The sequence below is a fragment of the Hemiscyllium ocellatum genome, chromosome 25 (assembly GCF_020745735.1).
Source record: "Hemiscyllium ocellatum isolate sHemOce1 chromosome 25, sHemOce1.pat.X.cur, whole genome shotgun sequence".
NCBI lineage: Eukaryota > Metazoa > Chordata > Chondrichthyes > Orectolobiformes > Hemiscylliidae > Hemiscyllium > Hemiscyllium ocellatum.
In genome coordinates, this window is record NC_083425.1 from 8,243,797 (window position 1) to 8,267,400 (window position 23,604).

A 23,604-nucleotide genomic window follows, 5' to 3' on the forward strand; every position below is an offset into this window, starting at 1 on the left:
GTTTAACAAAGCTGAAGAAATACATTCAAGGAACCTGTTAAATAGTATTCAAGCAGAGTCAGCAGCTTGTTTAAGGGTTTCAGAAAAAGACATGAAAGAAAATAGTACTGATTGAATGCAGAAATTGGCCAAGATGAAACCAATTAAACCTTTTCCAGCAGAACAAGGAGCGTTAGTCTAAGATGGGGTGACATTTTTCATTGACGTTTGATTGAATGTAAGGTTATTGTGGGGTAAAAGGGTTGAATCTTTCTTTCTGATATTTGCAAAAAGAATTTCAAATAGTCCTTGTATATGTAACAGTTTGTATTTTTCTGATAAGTACAATAAATTTTTATGATCTTTGGTTAAAAGTATATTGACAGCCTTTTGTGAATATAAACAAAAAAAAGTATTGTCTATCAAGCCACGTCTCACTCTGAAATCTAACTTGACCAGTATTGCCAATAGCAGGGGTCATAAATGGGGCCTTTAGATAGAGATGGGTGTCAAATGAAGTGCTCAGCACAATCCAGAGCTTCTCCTTGAACAGGCAAAAGAAGTGGGATATTTAACTCATGAGGTTGGGATTGGTCGATGGGTTTTGATCTATGGCAACACTCAAGGACAGGCCAACATTTTCACATTTTGAAGAAATTGAGGGAGTAATGAAAACCTGATGCAGTGTAGGCAACAGCACTACAGTCATCTGCAGACTGTAGACCAAGCATGCCTATGGAAGACAGTTTCATGTTGGCATGGACACAATTGAGGTGGAAAGGGTTCACATTTACATAGTATTTAATGCTGACACCAGAGGGCCATTTATCTTTGATGAGGTTCATAGTCATTGTCAGGTAGCGTGTAAATAGTAAGGGGGCTATCTTATAGCCTTGTTTGACCTTGGTATGGATTTTGAAGTGAACTGTTTTACATCTATGGCTCAATATAATTACAGTCATTCCGCCATATCCATAAGGACTCCAACCCTGAGAATCTGTCAATGAAGACATTTGCAAATGCAGAACTCGTCACAAATCGCAGCTATGCAAATTTTGCCCACGGATGTGGATTTTTATTGTTAGTTTTTTTTGGGTGCAGATAAGCGTTTTGCAACTTGTGATGTCCTGGACACCGACTATTTACTGCCCAGTCATGTCACCATGAATCAGTTTCTTTTGCATCCAAATCTCTGGAGAATAATCCACAGAACCTCAAGATTCAATGAATCAAATGCTTTTGGTCAACTCAATCAATGCAAGGAAGAGTTCCTGCTATTGCCCTTGATATTTTGTTTGGATATGTCTGACAACAAAGCCAATGTTCCTCTGGAAGGACTAAAACCACACTGCATCTCTGAAAAAATATCAGTTACAGGAAGCAGGCAAAGCAGGAGAACGTCTCTGCAATGGTCAAGGAGGAAAGGCCTCAGAGAACATTATTTATTTGTTCCTAACAGTCCTAATTGATGCTTGTTGCAGCTTTTCTGGTGGTACATCCATCGATTTGACAACAGGGAAATTGCCTCAAGAGTATCAGTATGAAGCTCCTGCGATAGAAGCTTCACAAAATGTGTCCATTTTATCTCGGTCTATAGACGGCCTCAGTGGCTTCAAGAAACCTTTGCAATTCATAATGATGAGCATAAATGTCTCAGGTATTCTCTTCTCAGCCTGTTGATCGAATAGTTAGGATTCACCACTCTCCCATAAACATAAGCAAACAAAATATTTGGAATTATTCACAGATTGCACTACCACAGAGCCTCCCAAAGCTCTTTAGAAAGTACTTTTTGAAAGTACTGCTGCAATGTAGGAAATAAATTTACACATAGCAATCTCTCACAATAGCAATGACCACGTTTTCTTTTGCAAAGTTGATGGATAAACATTGACCAGAACACCAGGGACAACCCTCTCCTGCCCTTCTTCAAAATATTAACTTGATCCACAGAAAAGGACAGATGGGGCCTCACTTTAATGGTCCACCAGAAAGACAGAACCTCCAAAATTGCAGTGCTCCCTCAGTACTGCACTGAACGTTCAGAGTTTGTGTTCAAGTTCCATTGTTTTGATTATATCCAGAAACTTTCTACTCAGTAGCACGACTATTACCCATGGAGTCTCAGCTGGCATTGAAGGAAATAAATTCACACAATTATTTGGTGCACAAAGCAAAGGTCAACTGCAGCCATCCTTTAAAGCTTTCTCAATGGTCAAAATTGAGGCAGTCCAGTTTCAAAGGTCCTAAAATTATTAAAACCAAAGCAAAGTCAATTCCTCAGGTAAATGTTACCAATCAGTTATATAAAAGGCTTTACGACAAGTTGCGTGGCTTAATTTATTCGTTGCAATTCACCAAACATCCTTCACAAAATATTGCTTACCTAAAATTTCCCCCATCCCGTGTCCTGAGGTATTGTTTTCGACGAAATTAAATGGACGAGCATGGGGGTTGTTGAAGTGTGGAACTGACCTCAGCGGGTTTAGTCCTTCTAGTCCAGAGAGAGACTGATCCGGACACACGTTATCATTGTTTGGGGAATGCGGAGATGGATGAGAATGGGAAGTAGGAAAATAGGTGTGGTTAGGAGCTTGTGGAAAAGCAGGAGAAAGCTGTGATGGCTGTTGCTGTGGCATTTGGTTGTGTTGCTGGGGCAGTTGATGTTGTTGCACTGGATATGATTGCTTCGGTACAGGGGGCTGATGAAGGAACTGTCGATTAGATGAGTGATGGTAAGGTGCAGGTGGTGGATGTGAAGAAGCTAGATGGAAATTCAGCTGCCTTTGACTGAGATTGTCCTTACGGTGAAATCTAGAAATGGGATAGCCTAAGTTGGGGTGCACTTCAGGGCTTCTGTTCTGTGCCAGCAATTCAGGTTCTACCTAATTAAGAGCAAAGAATACCAATTAAAAGGTGGATAAAATATAGAAACGTTATCAACAACCCACAGAAAAAAAACATATTAGGATTAAACTGCAATAGTTTCACAAAGGCAAATTTGGAACAATCTAAAATATTTGGTTAGAGTTTAATATCCAAACTAAATTTAAATCAACTTAAAACAAAGTGAACCACGGTAAAAAGAAATGAACAAGAAAAGATTTGCAGGAAGAATTAACTATCAACTAGTTTAATAATTGCAAACAATGAGTCTCTCTTCAAGGGAATGAGGCAGCAAGTAACACAGACAATGGAAATGAAAATGAAATATCTCCTGGAGTGGTTATTTCTCAAATCTATGAATTATTAACTTCCCTACAAAATGAAACATGGCTGTAGGTTTGATCGCTGAGCTGGAGGGTTCGTTTTCAGACGTTTTGTCACCATATTGGGTAACATCTTCAGTGAGCCTCCAGATGAAGCCTGGACCATCTCTGACACCTCCCTCCCCTTCTTGGGCCTCTCCATCTCCATCACGACGACCAACACAACACTGACATTTTTTACAAACCCACCGACTCCCACAGCTGGTGGTGTATCCCATATTCTATTTAAATGTTTTGGTTTCCTTGGATTTCTATCACCCAAGGAAGGTGATAGGTCAGAGAGGAGGGTGGGAGAAGGTAGCAAAGAGTACAGTGGGTGGATGGGGGGGGGGGGGTGGGAATGAAGGTGATAGGTCAGAGAGGAGGGTGGAGCGGATAGGTGGGAAGGAAAATTGGCAGGTAGGACAGGTCAGGAGGATGGTACTGAGCTGGAAGGTTAGAACTGGGGTAAGGTGGGGGAGGGGAAATGAGGAAACTGAAGAAGTCCACATTGATGCCCTGGGGTTGAAATGTTCCGAGGCGGAAGATGAGGCGTTCTTCTTCCAGGCATTGGGGGGTGGTGAGGTAGTGGCAGTGGAGGCGGCCCAGGACTTTCATGCCCTTGGCAGAGTGGGAGGGGGAGTTGAAGTGTTGGGCCATGGGGCGGTGGGGTTGATTGATGCGGGTACCCATGAAGGAGAAAGTGCTGGATTTCTTGAAATGGGTAAAAGTGGATAAATCCCTAGGACCTGATCAGGTGTACCCGAGAACACTGTGGGAAGCAAGAGAAGTGATTACTGGGCCTCTTGCTGAGATATTTGTATCATCGATAGTCACAGGTGAGGTGCCGGAAGACTGTAGTTTTTCAAATGTGGCGCCACTGTTTAAGAAGGGCAGTAAGGACAAGCCAGGGAACTATAGACCGGTGAGCCTGACCTCGGTGGTGGACAAGTTGTTGGAAGGAATCCTGAGGGACAGGATGTGCATGCATTTGGAAAGGCAAGGACTGATTAGGGATAGTCAACATGGCTTTGTACGTGGGAAATCATGTCTCACAAATTTGATTGAGTTTTTTGAAGAAGTAACAAAGAGGATTGATGAGGACAGAGCAGTAGATGTGATCTTATATGGACTGCAGTAAGGCGTTCGACAAGGTTCCCCATGGGAGACTGATTAACAAGGTCAGATCTTACGAAATACAGGGAGAACTAGCCATTTGGATTCAGAACTGGCTCAAAAGTAGAAGACAGAGGGTTGTTTTTCAAACTGGAGGCCTGTGACCAGTGGAGTGCCACACGGATCGGTGCTGGGTCCTCTACTTTTTGTTATTTACATAAATGATTTGGCTGCGAACAGAAGAGATCGTGTTAGTAAGTTTGCAGATGACACCAAAATTGGAGGTGAATTGGACAGCAAAAGAGAATTACCTCCGATTACAACAGAATCTTGATCAGATGGGCCAATGGGCTGAGAAGTGGCAGATGGAGTTGTATTAAGATAAGTGCGAGGTGCTGCATTTTGGGAAAGCAAATCCTAGCAGGACTTATACACTTAATGGTAAGGTCCTAGGGAGTGCTGCTGAACAAAGAGACCTTGGAGTGCAGGTTCATAGCTCCTTGAAAGTGGAGTTGCAGGTAGATAGGATAGTGAAGGCGGCGTTTGGTATGTTTTCCTTTATTGGTCAGAGTATTGAGTACAGGGGTTGGGAGGTCATGTTGTGGCTGTACAGAACATCGGTTAGGCCACTGTTGGAACATTGCATGCAATTCTGGTCTCCTTCCTATCAGAAAGATGCTGTGAAACTTGAAAGGGTTCAGAAAAGATTTACAAGGATGTTTCCAGGATTGGAGAATTTGAGCCGTAAGGAGAGGCTAAACAGGCTGCGGCTGTTTTCCCTGGAATATTGGAGCCTGAGGGGTGACCTTATAGAGGCTTACAAAATTATGAGGGGCATGAATAGGGTAAATAGGCAAAGTCTTTTCCCTGGGGTTAGGGAATCCAGAACTAGAGGGCAAAGGTTTAGGGTGAGAAGGGAAAGATATAAAAGATACCTACGGGGCAACTTCTTCATGTAGAGGGTGGCACATATATGGAATGAGCTGCCAGAGGAAGTGGAGGAGGCTGGTACAATTGCAACATTTAAGTGGCATTTGGATGGGTATATGAATAGGAAGGATTTGGACGGATATGGGCCGGGTGCTGGCAGGTGGGACTAGATTAGGTTGAGATATCTGGTCGGCATGGACAGGCTGGACCGAGGGGTCTGTTTCCATGCTGTACATGTCTATGACTCTATGTTCCCTAAAGTGCTCTGTGAGAAGGCGTCCAGTCTCCCCAACATAGAGGAGACTGCATCGTAAGTGACGGATACAATAAATGACATGTGTGGAAGTGCAGGTGAAACTTTGATGGATTTGGAAGGCTCCTTTGGGGCCTCGGATGGAGGTGAAGGGGGAGGTGTGGGCACAGGTTTTGCAACTCCTGCGGTGGCAGGGGAAGGTGCCAGGAGGGGAGGGTGGGTTGCTGGGAATATGGGAGATCTTTTTTGCAGGAGGTGGGGTGGGAAGAGGTATAATCCAGGTAGCTGTGGGAGTTGGTGGGTTTGTAAAAAATGTCAGTGTTGAGTCGGTCGTCATTGATGGAGATGTAGAGGTCCAAGAAGGGGAGGGAGGTGTCAGAGGTAGTCCAGATGAATTTAAGGTCAGGGTGGACCATGTTGGTGAAGTTGATGAACTGCTCAACCTCCTCGTGGGAGCACAAGGTGGCACCCATGCAGTCAGCAATGTAGCGGACAAAGAGGTGGGACGTGGTGTCGGTGTAACTACGGAAGGTGGAGTGTTCTACGTAGCCAACAAAGAGACAGGCATAGCTGGAGCCCATACGGGTGCCCATGGCTACCCCTTTGGTCTGGATCCACCTATTGTATTCTTTGTTTGCTTCTCCCCAGCCCCAGCTCCCTCCCATTTATCTCCCCACCCTGGAGGCTCCCTGCCTTCATTCCTGAAAGGCTATTGCCCAAAACATCGATTCTCCTGCTCCTCAGATGCTGCCTGACCTGCTGCGTTTTTCCAGTACCACTCTAATCTAGACTTTGATTTCCAGCATCTGTAGTCCTCACTTTTGCCTCACTGAAGATGTTACCTAGTATGGTGACAAAATGTCTGAAAACAAATCCTCCAGCTCAGTGAGCAAATCTACACCCAGAACTTCAACCTGAGCTACACATCTTCTCAAAAGTCGCTAATATGAAATATACCCAACTGCCTTCTGTAACTCTGAAATTAAATGCATACCTATCTTGACTGAATTATCTACACAACCACATGCAGTCACCTTGAATGCTGTTCTTCAACTAATCCAGCAGCACTTCTAAGATAGGTACAAAGACCCTCCCAACTCAATTGGTTTTCTTCTCTCCAAGATCTAAGTGAGAGTGGCAAAAAAAATCTGCCAGTGAAATCAGAGTGACCAAGCGTGCTGCAAAGGGAATATAAATCCAAGCAGATTGATTCAAGGATCAATAGTCTAGCATGGTGTATAGTGCACCAAAGTGCAAAACACCCTCTCTGTGGGTGATTTAGTCTATGATTTGTGTCCCTTTCAATTACCCATATGGTTTCCAAATGACTCCAGTGCAGATTATCAACAAAAAAATGCACATAAAGAAATGCATTGACTACTTTCCAGTTTCTTATCACTTCAATTGGCAGAGTTCCAAACAACAAGAAAGATTTTGAATTTGTTGCTCTGGAATTTCAGCCCACGTAAATCAGAAATATCAATTGCCTAACTAAATAACCAATGCTCAACATCTGTTGTCTCCTATCCAGGCAGCAAGGTGAAAACTGACATCAAACAATACTTCATACATCTAGATTTCTGCTATAGCCCCAGCTATAGAAGTCTCAAATGTTAGACAGGATGAAGGGTTTGTGTTAATCATACCTCCTTATTACAGTTACAAAACTAAAGAACTTTGGATTTCTTTACAGAATGGAGTTGCGTGATGGAAGTGTGTAGAATTTCATCCTAGATCAAATAAATAATCTTGGAATACTTCATTTAAATTGTGGAAATAGAACAAATGGGCACAGATTCAGGTTAGTGAGAGGTAATTTGGAGATAAATGAGGATGTCTTTTCCAGTGTGATTAATGCATGAAAACAATCCAAATGCCATGAAAGTGAAAATGCCTTGAATTATTTAAGAAACAATTGAGTACTTCAGTGAGGCGATATTAAGATGTTTCTGGATGGGTGATTTAGGATGGGCCAAATGATCATCCTGTTATCTTGGCACATGCAGGAACTTCTACTTCCAAATAAAAATTCCACCTCTCAGAAAAGCCAGGCAGCAGGCAAGCAAAGGCAAAACCTAAGACAAATGCTCACAAAGATGTGCGCATTTTAAATGTTTGTCTATTGTTTTGGTTTTGCTTTTGAATACTAAAAACTGCAGCTATAATTGTGAACTGTTTCATCATGCAGCTCTCCACATTAGATGACCTTTGAGGGCTACCATCCCAAAGATTTTGTACATCATATTTCTAATCTGATATAACATTTCTGACCAAAGCCAAAATTGACTGATTTCTGTTTCCCACTTCAGTCGGTCTTGCATCAAGCGTCTCATTTTTGTATCCTTCACAGAAATTCTCACTCGAGTGATGCTTCCTCAAACCTTGATTAAATAGCCTCCAAACATTTTATCTTTATAATGATGATAAAAGAAAGAAACTCTTCAGCATACATGTAGAAGTCCAACTGAAACTAGACAAATTTTACAGAACAAGAATATTAAAACAAAAATTATTTTTGAACTGTCCTCTCGATAATAAATTTATCCAAATTTGGCAAGAGAGATAAGTGTGTGCTTTAGTCTATTAACCCCCAATTCTTTAACTTCAATTTTAAACAGAGTCAAAAAAGAGCATTTAATTTCCAGCAATTGTATAAATTTGACACATACCTGCTTCTCCTTTGAATCAGGCAGTTTCTTCTCAGGAGTTTGAAGCCTGTTTTGTTCAGTTCTCACACTACCCTCACATTTTGCTAGAAATGTTGAAAAGAAAAGATTGTCCACATACAACAATCAAAATTTTTTTTTGGGGGGGGGGGGGGGTGTTGTTAACAAAGATATGACTTATGAACACTTGTACTTATGAATGCAATTCTACACCTGATTACAATTTTAAATACCCGACATGGAAACAGTTGCTTTACGCTGTCCTGCATTGTGTCTGATTTGCGCACAACTCAACTTGTGAACAAACTCCAGCATGGAACCTGGGGATTGCTTTACAGAGAAACCTCAATTATCTGAATTTCAGATTATCTGAACAAGATCGCAAGGTCCTGATGCTTTGATAAACTGTACTATCCGGCATTCAATTGTCCGAACAAAATACTCCCCACCTGTGTCATTCAGGTAATCGAGGTTTCTCTGTATTAGGAGCTGCTGTTGCACCTAATTTTCCCTGCTCAGATTTTACTATTCCTTGGATAATTGTGTAATTTTCATTATTAATCAACAAAGCTATTTACTACACATTCTTCTCAAAAGGTTCACCACAATCTCTTCTCAATTCCACCATTGATCTATTTATTTGATTGTGCATTATTAACCAATTCAGAGGCTCCTATCCTACAATTCCTCACACAATTCCCTTCAGTCCAGGTTCCATCTTGTTCAAAGCATTGAGACTATCCTAACCAAAGTGATCAAAACATCCTGCATAAATCTGCTTTCTCACTTCCTTTGTGATATTTTTCCATGATCAAATACACCATTGAGGAAAAAGTGAGGTCTCCAGATGCCGGAGGTCAGAGCTGAAATTCCTGATGAAGGGCTTATGCCCGAAACGTCGAATTTCTTGTTCCTTGGATGCTGCCTGACCTGCTGCGCTTTAACCAGCAACACATTTTCAGCTCAAATACACCATTCCCTACTCATCTCCCTCCGACTCTCAGCCTCTTGTATTTCCATTCCCAGCTCTCAGTACTCCAGTTTTCCCCAATTTATTTCCTGATTCTGTTTTAATTACATGTTGCTACTGGAGAACATTGTCAATCCGAAAAGTGTTTCCAGATATATGCTAATTCAATTAATAAATCTGGAATTAAAAGCTATTCTAGATGATAAAGACCATGAAATCAATGTCAAATATTGTAAATTCCCATCTAGTTCAGTAGTGACCTTTAGGGAAAGTAGATCTTACTTGATCTCATGTATATGCGTCTTCAGACCAACAGCAATGTGACTAGCTCTTCAATGTCATCTGAAACGGTCATTAAAAATGCTACAGTACAGTCAGAAAAGAAATGAAACCCACCTGACAGTGACCTAGTCACTGCAAACAACAATGGCACAGCGAGCCCTGTTGACTCTGCAAAGTCCCCCTTACGAACAACTGGGATCTTGTGCCACAGATTAGTCAAGCAAAAGCCTTACATAGTTATAAATATGGCTATGTGCTAGCCACCACTATTATCAGCCCCTGGTACGTCCTAAACCATCATCAGGGCAGACCCACACGAGGTGACACCACATTGGGTAGACAGCTGAAAGGGAACGGCCTTTGCCAGTTTTCAATATTTATTCAGGATCCCATGAAGTGTCGTGGTATCAAGTCAAACAAGGACAAGGAAATCTCCTCCTGATTATTACCAACCACCCTTTAACAATCCCTCAGCTAATGAATCAATGATAAGTAAAATGTTGAAAAATACTAAGAGTGATAACGGCCTAGAACGCATTCTGGATGGGAAATTTCACTGAGATTGGGTTGGTAACACCACCACTGACCAATCTGCACTAGTGTGAAAGGATACAACTGCTAGATTGGGTCTGCAGCTGATGGTGCAGAAACCAGAGAGAGAGAGAGAGATGAAAACAATACTTTTTCTTATTCACACTGTGGGACATGGGTGTCGTCGGCTGGCCAGTATTTATTGCCCATCCCTAATTGCTTGAGATGGTGATAGTGAGCTGCATTCTTGACTCATTGCAGTCTATGTGCTTTAAGTACACCCATAGAGAGGGAATTCCAGGATAAAGACAGATGAGTGGGAACACCATCAGCTGCAAGCTCCCCTTCAAGACATATACGGTCCTCTGTAGGAACAACATCGTTATTCCTTCACTGTCACTGGGTCAAAATCTTGGAACACCTTCCTAACAGCACTGTTCGTGTGCCTGTATTATAGAGACTGCAAAGGTTGAAGGCTGTAGCTCACTTCCCCCTTAAAGGCAATTAGGAATGGGTAATAAACGCTGGTAATAATAACGAGCAATATACATATCTTTTGAAAAAATTTTAGAACCAGCTAAACGAAATGTCCTTATGAATTGCGAGACTGCTTGCGAGACAAAGTAATTGATTAAACAGAATTTCCTTAAAGTGAACAATGAAAATACAGGCAGCCATTTTATTCAACACCCAACAAAGTTCCGTATCTTACGTAATAGTTGTCCCTGACAGCACAAAATCTTTGCTTTGATCACCCAAACTAAGCTTCAGATTTAATATCCATTAAGACAACTGCTTACCAAATTTTGTTTAACTTTCATCTCATTAAAATTACAAACTTAATGCATGCTTTCCTCAACTTCAGACTTGATTTTTCTCGTGCAGCCCTTAAACTCAGTCCTGTGACACTGGTTTGCAGTATGTATTGCCACTCACGAATCCCCGCCCCCACCAAGTCCACTGGTAGCAGAAATGCTTATCTACCTCAATACAACTTCCTACAAATCTTCCCAGAAACTTCTTTACACTCCTTTTCTCCATGACTCCATCAAAAGCTTCTTCCATTCATAAATTTTGAACAGGCTTTTGGTAACTACTTCTACAAAAGCTTTGTGTCAGTCTCATCACATTTCAGGGCATTTCCTACATTATAGGATAATAACATACAACAGTTTTCAATCACCAGGCATTTCTAGAACTTGTGATTTTCTTTTACTCCAGAATTCACAACTTTGCCTAAATTTTGAATATATTAATTCAAATAAAGTAACAATTTTTTTTAAAGACAAAGTGAAAAGCTGGACTAAAAATTGGACACAGCGCACTGATCTACACACCCGTTTTTAAAAAAAAATTTAGGTCCACAACAAACTTGCTGAAGGAAGTGCTTAGACGCATGCATAACAGCAATACAGGCTTTGTGTGTGGGAAATCATGTCCTACAAACTTGATTGAGTTTTTTGAAGTAACAAAGAGGATTGATGAGGACAGAGCGGTAGATGTGATCTATATGGACTTCAGTAAGGCGTTTGACAAGGTTTCCCTTGGGAGACTGATTAGCAAGGTTAGATCTTAACTGAACACAGGGAGAACTAGCCATTTGGATACAGAACTGGCTCAAAGGTAGAAGACAGAGGGTGGTGGTGGAGGGTTGTTTTTCAGACTGGAGGCCTGTGACTAGTGGAGTGCCACAAGGATCGGTGCTGGGTCCTCTACTTTTTGTCATTTACATAAATGATTTGGATGCGAGCATAAGAGGCAGAATTAGTACATTTGCAGATGACACCAAAATTGGATGTGTAGTGGACAGCAAAGATGGTTACCTCAGATTACAACAGGATCTTGACCAGATGGGCCAATGGGTCTGAGAAGTGGCAGATGGAGTTTATTTCAGATAATGCCAGGTGCTGCATTTTGGGAAAGCAAATCTTAGCAGGACTTATACACTTAATGGTAAGATCCTAGGGAATGTTGCTGAACAAAGAGACCTTGGAGTGCAGGTTCACAGCTCCTTGAAAGTGGAGTTGCAGGTAGATAGGATAGTGAAGGCGGCGTTTGGTATGCTTTCCTTTATTGGTCAGAGTATTGAGTACAGGAATTGGGAGGTCATGTTGCGGCTGTACAGGACCTTGGTTAGGCCACTGTTGGAATAGTGTGTGCAATCCTGGTCTCCTTCCTATCGGAAAGATAATGTGAAACTTGAAAGAGTTCAGAAGAGACTTACAAGGATTTGAGCTATAGGGAGGATTTGAGCTATAGGGAGAGGCTGAACAGGCTGGGGCTGTTTTCCCTGGAGTGTTGGAGGTTGAGGGGTGACCTTTTAGAGGTCTATAAAATTATGAGGGGCATGGATGGGGTAAATAGGCAAAGTCTTTTTCCTGGGATCGGGGAGTCCAGAACTAAAGGGCATAGGTTTAGGGTGAGAGGGGAAAGATATAAAAGAGAACTACTGGACAACGTTTTCATGCAGAAGGTGGTACATGTATGCAATGAGCTGCCAGAGGAAGTGGTGGAGGCTGGTACATTTGCAACATTTAAGAGGCATTTGGATGGCAGGTGGGACTAGATTGGGTTGGGATATCTGGTCGGCATGGACAGGTTGGACCGAAGGATCTGTTTCCATGCTGTACATCTCTGTGACTCTATGAGTACCAAATCCCTTATTCTTCTAAAGAATGTAACCTTATGTGCTAATCGTTTCACAGAAATTCTAACACACCCATAACATTGATAATACATTGTTCTATTTTGTGCACTTAGTTTAACAAAGGCTAAAGCTGGATGGCAGTCATAGTCCCAATGCTTTTGAAAATAAATTTAGTATTCAATGTAATTTAGCACCAAACTAACCAAAAGAAACTCACCAGCTCTGTTTTGTTCGTGATCCTTCTCCGAGTGTTGCTGCCCTGGTCCAATTGGGGAATGATGACCTAAATTGTAGGGGATGGGAGATCCACGTCCATGTGCTTGCAACAAGTTCATGTTGTATGCCATTGCTGCTTGATGGCTCATAATGCGAGGATCAACTGCGAAACGGCCTTGGTAACCAGGCCACGAAACCTGTAAGGACAGGCAACCCTCATTAACTCCAGCACACTGCAATAACAAATTCCAATGATGTATGGTGGTAATCAATTACCTGACTGTCAAAAGTCAGGGAAAAACCTGTTAAGTACAAAGGGAATTAAAATTGTATACAACAGTCTGCCATGTTTGTTGCTTTTACATTACAACTTTTTTTTACAATTGCTATCACTTGAGTGATTGCCAAAACCCAGAAGGGAAAACCTGCGCTATTTAAAAGTTTGAGATAAACTGTGGTACGGCTGCACTTGGACTATTGCATACAGTTCTGGTCATCGCATTATAGGAAGCATGTGGAAACTTTGGAGAGGATTCAGAGGAGATTTACTCGGATACTGCCTGGTATGGAGGGAAGATCTTATGTGGAAAGGTTGAGGGACTGGAGGCTGTTTTTGTTACAGAGAAGAAGGTTGAGAGGTGACTTAATTGAGACATAGAAGATAGTCAGAGGTTTGGATAGGGTGTAACGTGAGAGCCTTTTTCTTTAGATAGTGATGACTAGCATGAGGGGCCATAGTTTTCAAGTCAAGGGTGATAGATATAGGACACATGTCAGAGGTAGTTTCTTTACTCAGAGTAGTAGGGGCATGGAACACACTGCCTGCAAAAGTAGTTGACTTGCCAACTTTAAGGACATTGGTTTCACAGGTCAACGCAAAATCAAGGGCTGAAGGGCTTGTGCTGCCCTGTAATGTTCTACATTCTATAGCTGTGGAGTATGCAGGGACTTAGTGAAACAGCATTTGGTACTTTCAGCTTGAGTTGCAAATAGGAGGCATGCTGTCTGAAGCAGCAAGTGAATGATTTTACATTAAAATAAAAGCTAAATACTTGTGGGTACTAGAGATTTGAAATAAAAACAGTGCGCTGGAGGAACCTGTGGAGAGAGGAGTTCGGTTCTAAAGAAGAGTACATCGCACTCAAAACTTCAACTGTTTCTCTCTCCACAGATTGTGTCAAACCTGCAGGGTAACTCTAGCATTTTGCTTTTATTTCATAGAATTTCACATGCCTGGTAAATTCTGATTAGTTCTCAACAAGGCTACAAGTCGGTCAGAATCCACTTCCTATTTGTGCAGTTTTCTTCTCCCGAGAGATGCCTTCATGTTGCCCAGATTTTGACTCTAAGTGGTATGAGGACCATTGCCTGGTGCTGTGTTCTTTGTTCTAATACAAACTCCATATTTTGTCAGTTATTTACAAGATCTATTTGCAATATCAGGTGGTAGGTCAAAATTGAGCTGAAAATGTGTTGCTGGTTAAAGCACAGCAGGTCAGGCAGCATCCAAGGAACAGGAAATTCGACATTTCGGGCCAGAGCCCTTCATCAGGATAGGTAGGTCAAAATTCCCAACAGAAGTTCTTGCAAAGTATCTGGCAATACCTGGCATCAAGCATATGCTCCTCAGAGTTCAGCTTTGTTGGGTAAGCAGTGTGGTTTACATGGAGGATTCCCAGATACCCAAACAGCGGCATGGAACTTGCTGAGCATGCTAACGTGCATCTTTGGACCTCCCAAACATGGATATAAAAGCAAATTAATAGCCAACCTCAGAAGTTTCAGACTGAAGGCACAGTACAAGGGAAGGAAGACAATGTTGAACTTTGACATGACAGCTACAGTACTGTTCCACTTTATAGAAATGATGCCAATGTATTCGAGACTGTGTGGAAGTGATTTAGCAGAATGGCTCTTGGAATAAGTAGCTTCAGTTATGAGGTCAGATAAAAGAAGTTAGGTCTGTTCTCCTTGGAGAGAAAACAGCTGAGGTGGTTTTCAAAAGCTTGCGCATTCTGGCTTGAGAAAATACAGAGATGCTGTTCCCATTCGTAAAATAGAAAAAAAAATTACACGGCATAGATTTAAAGTGACATGCAAACAAAGCAAGAGTTGTGTAAGAAAAAAATCTTTTGTACCCAGCGTATAGAATATGGGATGCACTGCCAGGAATGCAGTTGGAGTAGGTTTAATTAAGGCATTCAAGAGGGTATGAATGGTTATTTGGATAGAGATGTATGCAGGGATATAGAGAAAAGGCAGAAATCTGTTCTTGGTGCTAAATGGCCTTCTTTGACACTGTAGCAATTCTATGATTCTGCTGAAAATCAACCTTGGGCAGACCCAATGAAGAAGTCTCAGTTGTCAGTTTTCACATTTGAGCAACAGAGTTATATATCATCAGAACAAGCAAAATGGTACAAAGTCAGTGCCCTCATCCAACTAACACTGAATTCAAATACAGTATTTGCAATCAGACATTCCAGTTTGGACTTGAGCTAATGTCACATCAACCTCGGCTGCAAACTGATCTTTTTTTGTTATTTTGAGAACACTAATCCATTGAAGCAATGTGAGAATCCATCATCATTCCTCTCTGTAGTGTTGACTGCACTTTGCCAGCTAACATATTTGCAATGCTGAATGAGGTAGAGGATATTTTAATCATCAACATCAGAATTATAAGTACTGTGACACTTTCTATGACAACTCTGAAGTTTGAAAGCAGCAGGAAAGAAATGGAGAACCACCAAGATTTCTGATGGATAACTGGTTCAGAAATGTAGTTTAATCATAAGAATTTTATGAAAGATAGCATAGCGCAAGACACAATAAAGGTTTTAATGATAGTTATTCATGAAAAACTTAATTGTACTGAAGAGAAATGATCTTAGAACACTAGCTACAGCTATAACTATTTGAATTCAATTAGCATCATTCCTATGCTGAGTGAGCAAGATGGTAGTCAGTACAGCCGTCAATCTAAGACTTCACTCAAACTCCAAGTTCAAGCTCCAAGTTTAGAAACTTAATCCCCATATTCCTCAAGGACCTGCCTATGAACTACACAGACAATTAAAAATCTTTAAAAATAATCTGAAAACTGCTTTAAATTAAGGTAGCATGTTAGTCGCAGTAAGCACGAATATGAACCCACAACAAAAGAATTATGGATACAAATGATTAGTAACAGTTGGAATAATCTGCCAGGCAGGATAGGGAGACGATATATTTGACAGAGGACTGGGAAAGTTGAAATACAAATGCAATGAGTTTTGGTGGGTTGAATATCCTTCGCATTTTATTTATGACGTTCTCACACAATTGCACAAACCTAACACTTACCTATTGGATCACCTGGTCTTGAAGGAAGTGCTTAGTTTCCTTAATCAGCAATTCCCCAAAAGACTGACATTTGCTTGCATCTTATGGCCAATGTGGAATTACAAAATGGCACTGCATCAATTGAGAAGCATACTCTTGCATCAGTTCAGATGCGCATTCAGCGCACAAATCCGTAATGTTTCTGCACAATGTTTAGCTCTACTGTTGAACTTACGACATAAAAGTAACAGTCAAATTTCCCCATTTGCATGAATTCAAAGTGGAGATACAGAAATTATTAACTTCAGCTCTGAAAATTGAATGTCAGGCTCAGTCCCATTACATTTACAATACCAAAATTAGCTTCCATCTTAATAAGACATTCTGATAGGATGAGAAAGAACAATTGGCATTACACAAGAGTGAACATGTGGACTTGATATCTGTCTGATACCTTTGCTTCAGCACTTAATTAGCTAGTTATTGGAAGCATTTTCTACACAGAGAAATAAAATGATGATGACAACTTTCAAATGTATGACAACCACTTATTTTAGAAGCTCAGATGTGGGCATGGAAATATAAGATTCAACAGTTGCTTTATCCTTTGATAAATTCAACCTTTCATGCTTTCTGCATGAAGAAGAACCTGATGTTCATGTCACACCTTTCTGACCCTTCAAGCTACCAAAATAGAGAAAGCGACTTATAAACTGGAATGTTATCATTTATGTTTCAAGGCAGCAAGGGACAGGCAATAAATGATGGCTAGCCAGTGACACCCATGTCCCACGAGTGAATAATAAAATGTTTCAGTATTTGCGGTACATCTTTAACTCCCACTCCTCTTTTTCTCATGTTATTTCCCAAGTTCAGTTCAAGTACAGTCTATTGCCACAATTTACCATCCACCTCCACTCTTGTCAAAGTAACATTCCTCCTATGCAAATTCAGACTCAAAAGTGTTAGCAAGCGACTGCATCAGTGAACATTATTGGTAAACCCCTGCTCAGCAGTCTCATGAAAGATCTTTCCACAAACAAGGCTTACTGAAAAACTTGAAAGCTGGTTATGATTAACTTCATTACTGGGGAGATTTATTAAGTTGCATTTCCTAATAATTGCATATTTTCATCGGGAAAATAGTCAACCAATAGTTCAATTATTATTTTAGTAGCTGATGAAACACAGTTGAAACTGCATTGCAGTAATTTTCCAGCAAATGTGCTTTCTCCTCCTTACCATCTCCCAAAAGAATAGTTATAAGACAAACAGAAACTCAATTACAGTATTAAGCTCTTCAATTTTGTCAAGATGACAGAAAGAAGCAGGAATGTGCAATTTGGATCCATTATCTAGTTTTTTTTTCATGTTTCGACATGCTTTTGGTTGAGAACTGAGTATGCTAGTAAAGGGAAGCATATCAGTGCTGAGACCTCGACAATTCCTATTTTTTTCCCCACACCAAGCATTAGCATGTAAGTAATCCCATCATCTTAAATGTAGAGTGACAACCCTTCATTCAATCTTGATAAGTTAGTATATTCTCATTCCCAGAAGGGAAAGCCATTTCCTACTATCTACATTTTTACGGCAAGTGAAATTGGAAAAAAAAAAATCAAAAAGAAAAATCATGTTTCATTATAGTCATCTCATCACTTGAATTGCTTTCATTAGTAATAGGATCGAACTCTGTTAAATTGTACTTTTGGTATGAATCTCGCAAGAAAACACAGCCTGGATGGCACACAGAAGACACTATAATCTAGGCCGTGCGTAGATAGAAACAACAAACAATTTGAAGTGATATTTCATAACAGTGTGTCAGAGACAATAGGACACAGGAGAGAGAGCAAGAACATGATAACAAGAGAAACGGAGTGGGATATAGGGAGGAAAGCAGATTAGAGAGCATGGACCAACTCCAGGAAGGGTGAGATTGGAAAGCAGGGAGGAAAGAGAAAGGCTAAAGGGGAAACAGTGGACGAGTGAGCAAATCATGAGATTACCATTTGCAATTTTCACATTTCAGAGCATAAACTGTGGACCTCAGGTCCCTCATTCATAGTATTCTTGAATTTTGCCATCTCGTGCATTTTAGCAGGGAAGTTATGGTTTCTCATTTTTGTCTACACTAGTTTTATTTATGCAACTTCGTTTCTGCTTCAGACTAGATAAAAATATGATTTACATTCGCACTGAAGTGATAAACTGCACAGCTTTATTTAATAAATTCACTATGATAACAAAACAAATGGCCTGAAACATTTCAAAAAGTCAACGTATTAACCTTGTCTACACATGAAGATAGTTCAGTCAACCGTGTAATTAATCTTTGTTATTTCCATATTTTAAACTTTTTGAGTTTCTTTGCACTGATATTGAATTGCTTTAAAAGTCATATTTCATATGCAAATAACTTAAAGGCATGATGTGCAGAATGTTCTACTGACCGATTACATCTCAATTTAACAATCTTCTCAACGTGGTTTTAGGAATCTCTTTGCATTTTAACACACACAACCAACAGGGAGGGAATACTGGGCTAACTGTGCTTTACTGACAATGTCCTTTTGCTTCCAACAAACAAAATCAGAAATCACAACTGTTCTTGCTTCAAAAAAACAAAATCACTTTTAGTCTCAGTTACTTCGCAGTGTTAATCAGCAATTCATTAATTCAAAAAATGCTAGTCTGCCCCTTTTCAGTCATCTTACCCTGCAGTCTTTATTGCGAATTGGTCCCATAGGATCTCTGCTACTTTACTGACAAGACTGTCCTTTATTCCAAACATCAGCAGGAAGATGCTCTGTTCAACTGTGACAAGCCTAATAATGGAGTTCCATCCTCTCGCTATTCAATGAACTGCTAGAGAGATATGGGGGTTTATCAGACAATAGCAACTAGTGTTTACATATCATGATCATTCCCCTCAACTTACCATAAATGTAGCCCAATTGTAGCACTACTGGAGCCATTAGGCCATAAGGAGAAAGTGAGGTCTGCAGATGCTGGAGTATCAGAGCTGAAAATGTGTTGCTGGAAGAGCGCAGCAGGTCAGGCAGCATCCAAGGAACAGGAAATTCAACGTTTCGGGCATTAGGCCATAAAGACTATACTATTTGTCTTGGCGAATGAATCACTAAGTCCCACATTCCTTCTCTTACTTCATCTCTGCAATTGTTTCCTCCTTCAGGAATTGTCTTTGAAGATTACTCTAGTGTATTCTAAATCCTAAATACATTTTAAAGAACAAAGTCACCTCTTAGTCTTTTGCTAATCACTTTAAAGGTGTGTTCTCTGATAAGTGACCCTTCAGCTGCTAGAACAATTTTTTTTAGTCTAGTCTATCTTAAACGTTCAAGATTTTAAACAACCTCAAAGCTCCTCTTGGATACACCACTGTGGTAAAGGGATCAAACCCAGCTTTGCCAATCTGTTCATTTAATTGTAATCAAGACTCCTTTGACAGTACTTTCAAAACGTATGGTCTGTAGTACCCAGGAGAACAAGAGCACAGTTGCATGGGAACACCACCACTTATAACACCCATTTCTTGTCACGGCTTAGAACTATATAACTGTTTCTTCACTGTAGCTTAATCAAATTGTAAAACCTACAGTATTGTGGTTTATCTATATCAGACATACTGCAGCCGCCCAAGAGGGCAACTCACTAAGGCTCACAATTAGGTGGACAATAAATACTAGATGTGTTAACAACACTCTCGGTTCCAGGAATGAATAAAAAGAAACCCTACTTTAGTAAATCTTTTCTGTCCTATCTCCAAAGCCTCACATTCTTCCTGAAATGTAGAATTAATCAATACTACGCAGCTGAGGATGAACTTGTGTTTTGCAAAGCCATATACTCAGGGAAAGAATTGATTAAATGTTTTGACTACTTCTCTCAAAAGATCATGAATCTATGGAATTTTACCTTACAGTGTGGTACATGCTCGGCCATTCAGTAATTTGAGAGGAGACACAAATCTTTACTTAGTAATGGGCTGAAGGGTTACAGGGAGCGGACAGGAAAGTGGAGTTGTGATTGAGATAGGATCAGCCATGAACATATTGAATGGCAGAACAGGCTCAAGGGGCTGAATTACCTATTGCAGTTCCAAGTTCTTAATTAGTGGGTGATACTGTATTCACAAACATCACTGCTTTCTAAACTCTCACACCAACTCAAGTGCACTGGAAAACGATCATGGGAAGTTCATAAATAATTTTAATCAAAATCTCATCCATGACAGATGTGATGAGAAGTTATCAGATTTATCACTTTCCCCTAATAAATAACACTTTACACACACTACAATTATATTCCAAACAATTTCTCACTCTCACAGGATGCTGCTGTATTCAGTCATATTATTAACTTGAATGGGCATATCAAATTATAGTTTGTCCCAAAAGTTCATCCAATTCACTGTACCATTTATCATTCAATTTATTTTGCACAACCAGTTGAGGGGTTTAGCTCAGGTACTTTCCACCCAGCACCTGTTTCAGAGGCTGATGATATTAAGGTATGTACTATTTGCTGGCAAAGATAATGCTTTGTGAAATAAGTTTAATACTGAACGTGCTCAAGTGCACAGCACAAACATGACAATCAAAGTCAATGAGGATACAGTGCAGAAGTGAAAATGTTACCCTAAACTGCACTCCTTCGGGGTTTCAGCATATTGCCAGGCCATAATGGAAGCTTAATTCAACATCCAACTGATGCTATTTCTGTGTGCTCAATGCTGAAGCAATGGATGCCCAAAATGGAAAATGTCTCAAAGTCTAATACTAAAATTCCTCACCTTGATGAGTGATGGCATTTCACACTGTTTATTGGGAGCTGGCAGATTCTACAAAATTCCAACAACGTGAACTGAAATAATTATTTATTCTTAATACCTGAATTAATTTCACATAATCTTTGCTTACACTGTGGGGAGCTGAAAAATATGTTGCTGGAAAAGCGCAGCAGGTCAGGCAGCATCCAAGGAGCAGGAAAATCGATGTTTCGGGCATAAGGCCTTCTTCACTGTGGGGATGCAATATTAAACTAAAGCCCTGACTGTTTGTTTTGGTAGATGTAGCTGATTTCACGGTGACACAGACAGCTCTTGGATTATATTGGCCATTATTAACAAAGACCTATCATCTACTGTTTTTAGACCTTTGAAAATGAACTTATGTGAAATCAAAGATTCAGAGAAAACCCCAAAGAACTTGATAACTGAACAAAATGGAAGTTTATGAATTTTGGTTGAAAGCAAATTACAATTTTGTGGTGAAACCTCATAGCTTTCTCTTGAAAATGTTCGTGGACCAATTCAGGTGCAACAATTTTAAAAAGAACTAAGTGATGGATAAAATGAGAAAATCCACATTTAAGTTATTGGAGGTTCATGGTCTCTGGACATCCTCAAAATGTCACCCACGAGCCTGCAACTCAGGGAGAAGAAACTGAAGAGAAATACAATGACATTGCTCCTACAAAGTCTCAAATTCAAATGGCTGAAAATTATTTGCAGTAATTTCTTTGTTCAATATTTTCAATCCAGCATGAATATTCTCTTATTATACCATGTCACACTGTTTTCAGTTCCTCAGAAAAGGCCTGCCACATTGTATCAATGTGAAGGGTGTCTGCAAAAACAGAAGAGCAATTTTAAGTTGGAAAGACTTTCCACAGGACTTCTAGCCAGTGTAGCGAAGTAGCCTTGTTCAAATGTTACACACGAATGTGATGCAGTTTAATTAATATTGCTGCAGAATTGGGAAAAACAGATGGTGTTCAGGAGCAACTGCTTATCGTATAGAGAGAGTGATGCTTTCTTTGTTGAAAGGTCCTGATCCACTGAGTCATACAACACAATATGTTGGCAGTTTAGGTTACCTCGGCTGCTATTTTAAATTATTATGTAAATACTTCATTGGAACTTACATTTCAGAAAGCCAAGTCAATGCCAATGAAGGCTTGGGAAAGGACTGTTGGCTCTTACGATCATAGATCTTAACTGAAATGTGTTCCACTGCTGCAATCCAGTTCACAGATATGGGTGGAATGCACTAAACCACCATTAAGTACTTCCATTATTTGGTTATTTGACATTCAGGAATCAGAACGAAAATAGAAAATTAAAGTTTAACACTTGCGCTGAAGGAAACCTGGGAATCAGGTTGGGCCCAAGCACAGTGTTTTTAACTACAGCAAACCTTGCCATTCTTATTAAGAAGTGTCACTGGGTACAACAAAAAAAAATGACAATTCTATCCCCAGTGACAATACGCAACAGTGACAAGGTAATTATTGCCCTGTTTTAAATTAAATCATGTTGATGCAATTCAGCAAACAAACCACGATAAAACTGAAACTCAATCCCAAATCAATTTTTTTTCTAACATATGGATCAGGAATAGGAATTTGGCCATTTGGCCCCTCTAACCTGCTCTACAATTCAGTAAGATCATGGCTGATCCAACTGGGGCCTCAAAACCATATTCCTGCTGACCCCGGATAAATTATGACTTCTTAGCCAAGAATCTATCTACCTCTACCTTCAAAGTACTGAATGATCCCGCCTCCACTGTTCTCCAGGAAAGATGATTTAAATGACTCATGACCCCCAGAGAAAAAAAAACTCATTTCCATTTTTAGTGGGTGACAAGCCGTTTCAAACTTTTTCTAGTCTGCCCCACCAGAGTAAATAATCTTTTAGCAACCACACTGTCCAGCATCCTCATGATCTTAAATACTTCAATAAGATCACCTCTCATTCTTGTAACCTCCAACAGATCAGACCTAGCCTATCCAACTTTTCTCATAAGATGACAACATCTACCACATTTCCAGGATTCAGTTGAGCTAACATTTTCTGAACTGCATCTCATTCATTTACATCCTTTTATAAGTAAGGGGACCAAAAGTGCATATGGTGCCAGAGATATGGTATCAGCAATGCTTTACATAACTGTAGCACACATCTTAGTACCATACTGCGCTTAGTACCCTACTGCAATAAATTCCATTCACCTTCATAATCACTTTCTGTATCTCAGAACGCTGCACTTTCTTCATTTAATTAATATGCTCCTTTTCTACTCTTCTGAAAGTGGACAAGTTCACATTCCCATATTATACTCAAGATGCCAGATTGTTATCCACTGACCTATTTACATTCTTACATCTTATACCCTCTTCACAACATGTTTCTGTTTGTCTTTGTTTCATCAGCAAACTCGTTAAATGTACAATAATTCCTTGAATCCACACATGTACATGGATTTTAAATAATGGAGAATCCAATATTGATCCCTGTGGCACAACATCCATTAGATCTAGCCAGTAAAGTGACACACTTGTGCCACTCTCTGCTTTCCATTAGCCTACCAATCCTCCATCCATGTTATTGTTACCCTTTACACCATAACTCTTAC

The 23,604-nt window shown here is 40.2% G+C and overlaps 1 protein-coding gene across 6 annotated transcripts in view; it reads right to left on the reverse strand.

Moving 5' to 3' along the window:
* helz (helicase with zinc finger) overlaps positions 1–23,604 on the reverse strand; it is a 293,579-nt gene that overhangs the window by 47,144 nt on the left and 222,831 nt on the right. For all 6 annotated transcript variants that reach the window (XM_060844736.1, XM_060844735.1, XM_060844734.1 and 3 more), the window contains 3 exons: positions 12,840–13,035; positions 8,196–8,278; positions 2,366–2,864 (listed from right to left, as the gene is read on the reverse strand). In XM_060844736.1, coding sequence (XP_060700719.1) covers positions 2,366–2,864; positions 8,196–8,278; positions 12,840–13,035 — 778 coding nt within the window. The remainder of the gene's footprint in view (positions 1–2,365; positions 2,865–8,195; positions 8,279–12,839; positions 13,036–23,604) is intronic.